The 13304-nt window shown below is 35.1% G+C and overlaps 1 protein-coding gene across 4 annotated transcripts in view; it reads left to right on the top strand.

Moving 5' to 3' along the window:
- Positions 1-13304, top strand: part of mxt (Eukaryotic translation initiation factor mextil) — a 446323-nt gene that overhangs the window by 49149 nt on the left and 383870 nt on the right. For all 4 annotated transcript variants that reach the window (XM_090397619.1, XM_090397617.1, XM_090397616.1 and 1 more), the window contains exon 4: positions 7817-7983. In XM_090397619.1, coding sequence (XP_090253745.1) covers positions 7817-7983 — 167 coding nt within the window. The remainder of the gene's footprint in view (positions 1-7816; positions 7984-13304) is intronic.

Here is a 13304-nt window from a genome sequence, read left to right as displayed (position 1 = left end):
ACCTTCAATTTCCAGATTTACCTCAGCTTTTCTACACATCAGTTGAATTCAGACATGATACATCGCTGACGGGGGGGAAGCAATTCTGGCTCCCCGCTCGCTCATTAATCGGTTGGGGCATGGGTCTTCGATCTCCAGTGTGATCTGGAACTTTACTGTGTCGGGTCATTCCATAGCCTAGAACTGTCTATGGATACTGCTGCTTGCTGTGATGACCTCATGATGGACTTCTCCATCAATGACCACTCCAGTACAGGGAACGAGAAAAAAAGCCACAAGCTGGTGCCGCAACACCTTTTAAAATGCGTGCCCTATTTTTCTTGCCTACGTCATCCTGATTTCTCCCTTTCCTCACGGCACGTCACTCCCTTCAGCACCTAGTGCCAATTTCTCCCCCTAGCCTGCTCTTCGGAGGACATCTGCGTGCACTTTCTATTAGGTGCACATGTATGACTTCAGGCCATTGCTGTATAATCGGATTGTCCTTTACCTTCAACATTGTAATAGCACTTACATAGATTACACATAGTTTAAACTTCACAAACACTTAATTATTTTCAATATGATGTATTTGGTAAAACTTTCTTAAATATTAATGTAACTGATAAATTACAATTGGTTATTTTTCTCTTGATATATTAATACTGGTTCCAGAATTGATAAACCATGTTAAATCTGAATGAAGATAAAGGTTTTGACTTTTTCTTTCATTCAGAGTATAACAATATAACATTTTGTATTTATTGCTTAGAAAAATCTCACCAGATTTTGTCTTTTTTGTTTGCCACCCAAATTATGGATCTGGTACTTATCTAATTCCTCAGCTAGCTCTATTTCTTTGCCACTGATGCTTCTTATGTTGATAGTACCAATCCTGAACTCTGGTGACGAGTTGGGGTGTGTTTTAAGATTTGTTCCAGTAGCTTACTTTTCGCTGTTTTCCCTGGTAAAAACAATGGAGGGGTTGGCTCTTGTTTAACCGTGCGACACCCCAGCCTGCATGAAATTCTGTCATATTATACCATCATTTTATATTTTGGTTAGTCATAACAAAGAAACCATAATTTGGCATGAGAATTAACACAGAGAAGGAATTGTATAATGGTGATTCCAGAATTATCAGGAACAAGAGAGGAATTTTTGCCATTAGTTAGTGCAACCTCACATAAAAATTCACATGCATTTAACAGCTTATTTTCCTTTATTACTGGGATAAAATGTGAAGGGTTTAGTATTTTTAGGGAGTATAGAGAAGCTAGAATGAGGAGGGAGGAGAGTATTGCAGATGAATTTCTAGCAAAAGAGAATAGGAGACAGGTGGGAGAATGGAAGTTTTTTCGAGGCAGTCTGGTGTGAGATTGAGGAAGACAAAATATACAGTTGGTTGCTGCTATAGGCAAAGTGATTCCAGAGATGTGGAAGACACGCATCAGCAAATTATGGATAGGACTTGGAGTATGAGAGTATTACATCCTATGATAGGATCAGAAGAGCTATTCATAACTAAGGTTATGAATAGCTCTTCTAGACCACCAAAGTCAAGACCATATGATCACTATTCCCAATCACGATTGGGAATAGTGATCATATGGTCTTGACTTTGGTGGTTGTAAAACCTGTAAAAGAGGAATATTCTCAAGAAGGGAATACATGGAACTACATGGCAGGTGGTTATGACAAGCTTTGGAAGAAGCTTGAAGCTGTGCCATGGCATGAAAACCTGCAATGGGAAGATGTTAGTAGTGCATGGGAGATAGTGAAGGGCATCTGGAAGAAGCAATATCAGATAATGCCCAAGATCAGGAGGGTTAATCAGGTAGGAGTTAGGTGGATGAATATTATTTAGTAGGAACTACAAAGAAAATGTTGTGGAGGGTATATAAGGAGAAAGGTGACCTCATAAGCAGCACAAAGGTCAAACAATAAAGATGACCAGCATGATAAGGAAGGCAAGTTCATAATTACGAGAAGAAACTAGCTGAGCGGACTGAAAGGAAATCCCCAAGAGGTTTTCCGTTATGTAGCAGGTAAGAGAAAGAATGACTATGGAAGGATAACTTTAACAACTGCTGATGGTGGCAAGATGACAGGAGTGTAAAATTGTTGTGTTACTGAGTGACCATTTTACAAGGATATATCATCCAAGTGAAGTTACTGCTGTGATAGGAGCTGATACGAGAACGAGTGGATACTAAGGTAAGTGATGTGAAGTCATTAGCTTTAATATATGAGTTGCACCAATCCTGAATATAGTTCAGACGCAAACTTTGTTTGCTTACACTTGGATAAAGGATTAAACCAAGTATATAATTTCTTGGTATCTTTAATTTATAACAAGTGGATGAATTGGAGGTTTTTTGGATATTGCATACTCTCAATGTAAATATCATTTCAAGGGAACTCGGTAATGTCTCTGACTAAGCTCTTTTAAAGTCTCAGCTCTGGCAGAGTTCCAAGAGAGTGGAAAAAGGGCAAAATAATTCTTTTGCTTAAGGGAGATTCTATGACTGTAGTAGCAACTTATAGATCAGTCAGTATCTCAGGAGTGGTTGAAAGGAGAATTCAGGAATGGATGGATAAGAATATGATATTCTGAGGGACAATATGGCTTTGTGAAGGGTTGGTTATGCCTTAGTAATTTACCAACTTTTTATAATAGTGGTATTCTTCAAAGTTATTTGAAGAACACCACATGGAAATCTGTTATGCAAATTGAAACAAACAGGGATGGACATTACATTGGTTATAAAGATACATGGGTGGCTGATGGACAGATACCAAAAAGAAAGTGGTATATGTAATTCTTGTAGAAAGGCTTATACGTTGGTTATACATGATTACTAAATAACTTAAGGAATTCACAACATATACTAGAATATAAATTAAATTAAACTTTAATATATATTTCCAATATTTTGGCAACATCATGCTACCATCTTCATGGGAACTTAAGATAAAGACACGTGCACGCAGGCACCACAAACAGTAAATGAGAAAGAAGCGAGGAAGATACTGTTTTTCCTAAAGTCCTGATGGTGCCCCCTAGCAGGCTATATTAGGTATTCTTGGCCATCGGGATGAAGTCCAGTTTCACCGGTACAGCCACTCTGGACTGGCAGACCATGCTCTGGATGCATGCCACAGAATACGGTGGAAAAAAGCTACAATAATACACCGCAGCAAGTTCGAATTTGAAAGACTTCATGGAATCAGCCTCAGTCCTAAGAAACATGCCAAACCTCAACAAATTTGGATGCGTGAGACTGCCCCAAATTTGGGAGACGTACACCAGGAGAACTTCAGCTCAACGGCCAAGAATACCTAATATAGCCCTCTAGGGGGCACCATCAGGACTTTAGGAAGAACAGTAGCTTCCTCGCTTCTTCCTCATTTGCTGTTTGTAGTGCCTGCGTGCATGTGTCTTTATCTTAAATTCCCATGAAGATGGCAGCGTGACGTTGCCAAAATATTGGAAATATATATTAAAGTTTAATTTAATTTATATTGTAGTATACGTTGTGAATTTCTTAAGCTATTTAGTAAAAAGTGGTATATGAAGGAGCAGAATCTAGGAGAAATCAAGGGACGAGTGTTGTGTTCTACAAGGTTCTGTGCTAGGACCATGGCTGTTTAATTTGTACATAAATGGTATAGAAAATAACCCAAAGGGAAATGTTCAGTTCTTTGCTGATGATGCAAAATTGGGTAGAGGAATAATTAATCTAGGTGTTGTTGTAAAAGAGCTTGCAGAATGATTTAAATAGGCTGACAGTGGGTGTTAGTTTAATGTGAAGAAATGTAAAGTTAGTCATGTAATCTATTTATCCTAAAGTTATACACTTTAGGATAAATAGATTACATGCTATGTGCACATTGATGGAACTATACTCCAGGAAATAGATGAAGCTAGAGATTTAGGGATGGTGGTAGACAATTGAAGTTTAGAGGACATATTGCTAAGGTTGCCAAGGTAGTGTTTAGGATTACTTAGCTATTGAAGAACACACAAATGAGATAAGGAAGTTGTTATTCATCTCCACATCTGGATTATTGTGATCAGGTCTGGTCATCTTGATTTCTTGGGAATGAAGAAGTGGTGAAGTTCCAGAGGCAAGTGACCAAGATGCTGAGTAGCCTGTGGAATGCCCTTATGAGGATAGATTGATGGTTTTGCAATGTGCATAAGTTAGTTGGTAAGCATAAAACAAGGGATATGAGAAAAACATTTAAGTTACTTAAAGGGTTTTTATAGGATTGATGCAGAGGAAGTGTTTTGGCACTTGGCTATGGTGGTGGTGGTGGTGGGGAGGGAACAAGAGGTTATACCTGGAAATTGAATCTGTGTGTGTGTGTGTGGACTAAATTTTTTGCTTGGAGAGTGGTGAATGAATGAATGGAATAGGTTGTTAGAGTCAGTTGTGAGCACTGTTAATGTATTCAAGGAGAGGTATAATAGATATTGTAAGGATAGTTTGGATCTCCTGTGATAGTTTTTGGACTTCATGGGGGTGCACATACTATAATAATAATCTGCATTAAGTTTTATAGATCTGGAAAAAGCATATGACATGGTACTAAGAGAAAATCTGTTCAGGACATTTAGAATTATATTGTGTAAGGGGACATTATATTGAGTAATACATAGTCTATATTTTAAGTTGTAAATCAACACTTAGAATTGAAGTAAGTAGATGGTTTGTAAATTCTGGTGTATGAAAAGGTTGCACACCATCTGTCTTCTTATTCATCATCCGAATGATTCAAATTTTGAAAAAGTAGCATTTATCCTAATATCAAAATCATTCATCCATAATTTCATTAGTCAGCAAGTGCAGTACAAATTCTCACCATGTGGTTCTATTGTAGCTTTTTCTTTATGTGTCAAAATCTGATCAGTCACTCTGGACAGCATTTTTCCATCTCATTTGAGGATATGCGACTTCTTTCTCCAGGAACTTCACCCTGTATTACTATTTAGAGATGCCCTCTTTTGATTCTTTCTGTGTCTGAATTATTTCAGTTTTTTCTGTCATTACTCCTAAGGAAAGTTCTAATAATCCTTTGTAGGATCCATCCATTTGTTTCACCTTTCAATGTTCAATTTTCAACAGTCACGTGTAACGTCACATCTCAAAAGCAGCTATCTTTTTTCTTTCAGACATATTTTGATTCAAAGTTTCACTTCCATAAGTAGCTGCTGAAAAAACGGTTGCAGCAAGAATCCTCATCTTTGATCCTGTGGTGATAGATCCATCCTTCCAGACTTTATGGAGAAGTCTAGTGTTCTAGCTATTCCTAATGTTATTCTGATGTCCTCTGAATAGCAATTCTTCACTATGATAATGGATTCCAGGTATTCAAATTTGTTGACTTTCTCAATTATTTCTCCATTAAGGTACACTTATTTCTTAGGACTTTCATCAGGAAATTCCTGATATGTGTCAGGAATTTCCTGATGTCTCAGAGGGTGTTCAGGATCTTATGATAGTACTATATGAAAAGTTACATCGTTACAAATTTCCAATCTGCAATTTTCTTCCAGATTAGCCTGTTATGTCAACATTCCAATATTATCAGATCTTATGTTTCTGTCTTCTAAGGCAGTTTTTATTATATCAATTCACTTGCATCTTGGTCTTCCTCAAGGTATTTTTCCTGCCATCCTGGCAAAGAACACTTAGCTAATCTTTTCTCTCCCATTCTGTTTAAGTGGCCATTACCACTTACCATTGTTCTAGGTTCTCCATTCAGGATGCAGTTGATGTTTTCAGTGTTCCTGCCTATTTTCATTGGCTTTGTCTTTTTAATGCTGATTTTCATACTAAATTTATTACAGCAGTAATTAATTTGATCAGTGAGTGCTGCAAACCTGTTCTGGATTTATTGAAAAGTATAACATCATCTGTATAAACTAAAGAGCTGAGATTAACATCTCCAACTTTGATATCAGGGTTAATACCACTTTCTTTCATAATGTGATCCATATAGATGATGAATAACAGTGGATATAATGTACACCCTTGTCACATACCTCACTTAACATCAAACCATCTTCCTGTATCTCCTTCAATTCTAACTGCTGATTTGCGACTCAGCAGTTAGAACTGAAGGAGCTACAGGAAAAAGATTGATGTTAAGTCATGTGTGTAACAAGGGTGTACTTAAGACTTAACATCAATCTTTAATATTTAATAATTTCTTTCTTAATAAAGTTGAGTCTAAGTCTTCTGTTCTTGCTGAGCTCATTAACTCTGTCAAGGATTCATTCTAGTTCTTCCCTGCCATTAGATAGGCGTATTCTGTTGTTATCAGCCTATTTCAGATTGTTGACCCATCTGCCACCTATCCTATTTCCTGTTTTCAGCTCATCCAGTGCTACACTCATAATGTCTTCAGCATGGATACTAAAGGTGAGGGATTAGGCATCCTTTCTTAACTTCCTTGCCTATGAGAAATCAATCAGTTATTCGAACACCTGTTCTTACTGTGGAAGCTTCTCACTGTACAAGTTGGTTATCAACCTGATGTGTTCTGGATAACCATTACTTTCGTTAACCCCTCACTCCCTACAATTTCATATGTTGAACACGATTTAAAACTCAGTAGTCTGTGAAGAATATTATAAAAAGAAATCTAAACTCTCTATATTTGTCAGTGACCTCCCTGAGGAAATGGATCTGATCTTTGGTACCCTAGCCTTTCTTAAAACTAGCCTATTCCTCAGGCATCTTAGCCTCTACTTTGTCCTCAATTCTCAGACTATGAAAATGGACAGAAACATCAACTGCATCCTGAATGGGGGGAACCTATAGAACTTGTAAAATAATTTGGTTATTTAGACACAATTTTTAGAGAAGATGGGAAATTTAAATATGAAAATTTAAATAATTTCCATATTTAAAGCTTTAATTATTCTGATGTCTATTGTGATGAGTCATCTGAATAAATGTGGAATAAGAGAAATTAGAGCACTAAACCATCTGTATACATGTATACAAACCAATTTTAATGTATTTTATTTTATGTTTGTGTTTAAATCATTTCATTTATCCTTGTCTTTGTGTAGACTGTTCTCATTGTTATGGCACAAGTATCTGTTAAATATTGATTAATGTGTAGATCTGAGAGCTCAGTTAGAAATAGTTGATCAAAGACTGGAGACCAGAAATATGAGAGTTGATGCCATCCATCAGTGGCAGAATAATAGTAAAAATGAAGTTATTAGAAAGGAACGTGACATTGTTAGCATTCAGGAATGCATGAGCAGAGTAATTGAAGTTAGTATGGCCACTTAAATAGGAGAGGAAAGGTTAGTAAAACAAATGTTTGATGGCTGGGGAAAAAAAAAAAAAAAAGACCCAGAGGATAACCAAGTTCTTATAATAAGATGTGACTGTCAGAGTTTACCCACATTATGCTAAAGAATAAGGTTTTTGTGTAATTAGAACTTTCAACAGCATAACATATCTGCAAAAGAACACAACTTATGGTAATTTAGTGCATCTTCAAAAGAATTGCACAACTAAAAAAGGGAACAAGATGTGTAAAAGCATTATTTTCTTTATCAACCACAGAACAAATACCATGCATAGTGCATTGTATTTGTTTTGTGGAAATCGAACCTTTTAACATGATTTCTCTATTATCACTTGCCCTATAGGTTAAGAGACAGTATCTTGAGTTTACTGTAAAATTGTACCTAAAAATGAACAGTCGCAAAATATGCGAGAAAGTTAGCCTTTTTATATAATGTAGGAAACATTGAAACTATGAAGGTAATCATTAAATTTTAAGTTCAGTTTTTCATTTACTTTAGATCAGCTTGATCGTTACTTTGTCACATTGCGGAATGCTTCAAGGGAAGATCACATTGATATGATATGCAGACTGAGGCTTTTAGAAGTAATTGAACTGCGAGCTATGGGATGGAACTACAATGAAAATATCTCAAGCTATTATAAAAGGAAAAGCTTAGAAATGGAGGTAATTCTTAAAATGCATTTGTTATTCTAACTGTATGTATCTGTAGTTTATTTCATATAATTTATTTAGATTCAAACCATTAAAATTTCAGCAGAAAAGAATGTTACTTCACGTCATACATGTCATCTGGCATAAAAACTAACTTACTATAAAAACTTTAACAGAGCAAAGTATCTGACCACGTAGCACTTAGTGTTCGGCTTGCATTCCAAACTAGTCATCTCTGCTGCTGATACACTGATGAGTTGGTTATGAGCAGCTGCCAACTCATGAGAATGATTGGTTGTGGAGATAACGGATTTGGAATATGATCTGAATGTTAAGTTGCTAATGAGTGACTGGATACAGTATGATATACTAAACTGTGTGCATGTAATTTTTTTTACAGTTCAGAAATGGCTGTATGATTAAGTAAAAACATTTAAAATGCATAAAATTGTAATGATTTATAATCTGCAATAATGTCTACTAAAACTAGTACGGTAGATCTTATGTTCAAAACTTACTATATCTAAGGTGTTTCCAGACAAATGATAATTCCATTTACAGCAAATTTCAGTTAATTCAGATTTGGATAATTTGATATACCTTATTGTCTGAGTATATTCCAATTTCCTTGCTAACTACAATAGTTTTACATCCATTTCAGCCATTTTGAAATACACCTAAACCTCTTTTTACACGATAGATACTTTCCTAAAAATTACACATAAATAGAATTCGCATAAAAAGAACTATTGACTCCATAGAAAAATTGAAGATTGGTTCCAAACCTGAAATATAAGCAAAATAATGAAAAAAAACAAACATTAAATATGCTAAGATCATAAGATTTTTATTTACATTTCATGGAGAACACACATACATATAATGAATTTTAATAACTTAAAAAAAAAAAACATATCCATTTTTGTTTGCTAAGGATTCTATAAAATAATTATGTTATTCACTAACAGTTTCTGACAATAAACGCAAAAGCTCTTGTTTTCGTGAGACTGTAATATCACTAGAACTACTAGATATGGTATTATCATCATTGACTTCTGCCTCAACTTGTGGAATTCTTCTTGTCATGTCTTGAACAAAAGTACCACTGGTTGTTTCAGTAGTTTTAGGCATGAACTCAGTTATTAATTGCTGTGTTGATGCTTTAGATAAGTCACGATATAATTCTCTGTATGAAGACATTAACAACTTAAGCTCACGTGAAAACTTCCCAGCAGTGAGACTGTAATATCACTAGAACTACCAGATATGGTATTATCGTCATTGAATTCCGCCTCAACTTGTGGGATTCTTCTTGTCATGTCTTGAACAAAAGTACCACTGGTTGTTTCAGTAGTTTTAGGCATGAACTCATTTATTAATTGCTGTGTTGATGCTTTAGATAAGTCGCGATATAATTCTCTGTATGAAGACATTAACAAGACATTCTCACGTGAAAACTTCCCAGCACATTCTTCATTTGGATTATGTCGGGCAAAATAATTGCCTAAATTACTGGCCAGTTTAAGACCACCTTTAATTATATCAGCAGTAAAAGTAGGATTATCTTGATCGTTATCATTAACTTCTTCGCTTTCAGGAGTCTCAGAAACAATCTCCACTATTTTGTCTTTGCTAAGAGGTTTATCAATTAACAATTCTTCGATATCTGCCGACGTAAGATCATTGAATCCTTCTCTGCCAATTTCATATGCCAAACTTATTATATTGGAGAATTCTGCAGTATGATTGAAGGGAACAGGAGCATTCTCTTTAACACATGTGGGCCAAATAGCTTTCCAGCATGCATTCATAATTTCTGGTCTCAATTCAGATAATGATAATCGAACCTGATCAATACAATCCATAATTGGAAATTTTTTCCACACATCCATAACTGACAGTGTTTCATCATCATTTAGCTTGTTCAAAACATACTGAAATGTTCGTGTGACAATGTTTTAAAAGTCGCAATTATATCCTGATCGGTTGTAGCAATGATGTGGTATTGTGCGGCAGAAAAAAAAAAATTGCACATTTGGGTGTTCTATGGCAGGATGACCAGGTGCATTATCAAGAATCAAAAGCACTTTAAATTTGAGACCCTTGTCATTCAGGTGGCATCTAACTTCTGACACAAAGTTTTTGGAACCACTCAGTGAAAATATCAATGGTCAATCAAGCTTTTTTTTTTTGTTGGCCATCCAACGAACTGGCAATTTTTGAAAATCTACGCCTTTCATTGGCCGTGGTCTTAATGATCGATTTATGAGCAGTGGTTTTGACATCCGATCTCCTAAAGTGTTCGAACAAAATAGGAGTGTTATGCAATCCTTTGCTGCTGCTTTGAACCCACCAACAGTTTTTCGCATTTTTGATAAGTTCTGTTTGGCATTTTTTTTTTTTTTTCAGAAAAGGCCGGTTTCATCCATATTCCAAACTTGTTCTCGAGTGTAACTTCCATCTTCAATTATTTTAGCAAGTTTTTGTGGAAATGCTTTAGCAGCTGTTTCATCAGCAGAAGCCATTTTTACCTTTAATTTTTATATTATGAGGAGGCATGTCTTTTAATAAACTTAGCCAGCCAACCATTGCTTGCATGAAATTCATATTTTTTCCTTGATTGAGATGAAGTATCCGGCTGCAGTTTTTTAATCTGTTCATAAAATCTCAATTCTGATTGCTTGATGGAATTTCCGTCAACTGGCATTCTTTTTTGTACATTATCTTCTATCCACATCAGTAAAGCTTTTTCGTCCTTTTCTAGAACAACATCTCTTGTGTATGATGATAATTTCGCACTCGATCTTGTACCAGAACATACCACTTTTCTAATAGCCTCTTCATTTTTCTTTATAGATCTGACAGTTGATTCACGGACTCCAAAATGCTTACCCACAGCCGTCGCACCTTCCCCAGTTTGAAGATGATCTAAAATTTGAATTTTTATATCTAAGGAAACAGCTTTCCTTTTTTTTTTTTTTTGGTTATTGGCAACATCATGTGAAGGCTGGATTAAAATCTTCGGTTAAGGAAATGAAAGTTTGAAAATTACATCTAGCTTACCATTTATTATTTCTTGGCAAAATTATTAATTTTATAACATGATTTTTATTTTGATTTCACTTAAAAAATGCGGTAACTGTGTTGTCTATTCAAACTGCTGAGAACTGCTTTTTTATGCGCAGTCAGTTATGTAATTCGGGGAATTCCCAATAAATGAAATTCATTTAGAATTTAGAATTTTCTTAATTGAAATGAGAATGCAATTCTACAAAATTCTCAGAATTTTCTAGAATTTAGAATTTTCTTAATTGAAATGAGAATGTAATTCTACAAAATTCTCAGAATTTTCTAGAATTTAGAATTTTCTTAATTGAAATGAGAATGCAATTTTACAAAATTCTCAGAATTTTCTTGAATTACAGATTTTTTCCTAACTTAGACTTTAGGTTGGTCCCATAAAAGTGAATAAAAATCGTGTAAAAAAAAATTTTTTTTTTGATATCCTAATTCGCGTAACTCCGAATTTGCTTCACATAAAAAGAGGTTTAGGTGTATTCTTAATATTTTTATTTGATTACAAAACTACCTGGTAAGTTTAGTTTTGATTAATTCAGTTTCATGTGCTTAGCTACTCATAAAACTTGCCTTGTATGAATGGTTCCATTTTATTTTGTCATACTTAGAAAATTTTTAAGTTTATGTAAAACAAAAAAAAATTTACACCAGGTTTTGCCTCTAAAAGTGGAATACATGATGTCATTGCATCAGGATGTAATCAGTAACTGCCATTATATTAATTAATTTCCAAAAATATTTTTATCTTTACTCTCCTGCATACTTGCATTTTTTAGTTTCAGACATTTGTTTTGAGTTCTTATAAGCATTCAGTTAAATAAATATGTCATTAAACTTTAATCACATTTGGTTATTTATTTACATCATCGGCTATTTAATTTATAACAGTTAAAATCTGATTGCTTAAATTGATTTTTACTTCATTAATCATCTTAGAAATTATGATAGGTAATCTGTACTATGATTATGCATTTTAAAAAAACTATAGTTATGCATTAAAACAAGATTTCAATTAATCAAAGTTAATGATATTGCATTTATATTATTATTATCTGAGACCTCCAGGGAGTCAAGGACTCATTGATGGAGGCTATAAATCACCCAAACTAGCTATCATACTCTTAAATTCATTCATAGCGAGTGCATCTAGTGTGAATTTGCCCACCTAAGGGCAAATTATTCCACTTCACTCACTACTCTCTGGGAGAAATCCTCTTGCCCCTTTCTTGACTGTGAACAAACTTAACTATCATGGATGCCCCCGTATTCTCTCTCCATCTTCCATATAACAAAAAATTTCATCAGATGATATCCTGTAATGCCATTCACATCCATTCAAAGGTTTATGGATATCTCTATCCTGTTAGCCAGAGTCTGCAATTCACATACTCGCAATCTATCCTCGTAATCTAAATCCCATAATCCGGACATAATCTTTGTAAGTCTCCTTTGTGCATTTCCTCAGCTCTTTTATCCCCTTGGAACCTAGGAGACCAAATCTGCACACAATAATCCAGGTGTGTGGTCTTATCAAAGCCTTATAAAGAGGCAAAATGACTTCCTTATCCTTACATGTCAAGGTTTGTTTCAACGTCGCAGTTATCCTCTAAGTTGTATTTGCAATTTTTGCTATGTGACCTTTGAACTTTAAATTCCTATTCACCAATGCGCCAAGATCCCTTGCCTCTTCAGTTTCTTGTAGCATAACTTCGCTAATATAATGTGCCACTGGAACTCTAATCACACTAAAGTGCATAACTTTACACTTACTAACATTAAACTGATAGCCGTTTTCTTTTGCTCAAATTTCTAGTCTATTCAAATCAAATAATTGCTGAATATCAGTAGCATCCCTGATTGCACTGCCTATCTTTGTATCATCCACAAACAGTTGCACATTTGATGTTATATCCTGACTGATATCATTAATAATCAAGGGTGGCTTACTATGCATCCTTTTTAGAGCCAAAATAATTCTGGTAAGACTCAGAAGAGCCGCAACCTTTGACTGATGCGATGGTATGGGAGTAAGTGAGGGTGCACATGGCGAGGTGGGTAGGATGCAGAAGCTATGCCTGCCTGCCACAACATGTTAGTTACACTTCTGGCACTCATCTATTGGTATCGTTCAACGTGTTTCATGAGTCCATCGAGTGCTTGTTATCGTTGAACTCTTTTTCAAGTGCTTAGAAATGTCGCATTAAAAATGTAAATATGAAGAGGAACACAGAAGTTTTAGGCCAGAGTGGAAAGAG

Source organism: Typopeltis vanoorti, chromosome 9 (assembly GCF_054136105.1).
Source record: "Typopeltis vanoorti isolate ZY-2024b chromosome 9, IOZ_Tvanoo_1.0, whole genome shotgun sequence".
NCBI classification, from domain to species: domain Eukaryota; kingdom Metazoa; phylum Arthropoda; class Arachnida; order Uropygi; family Thelyphonidae; genus Typopeltis; species Typopeltis vanoorti.
Note: the sequence above shows the minus strand (reverse complement) of the source record. Positions and strands in the feature narration are given on the sequence as shown.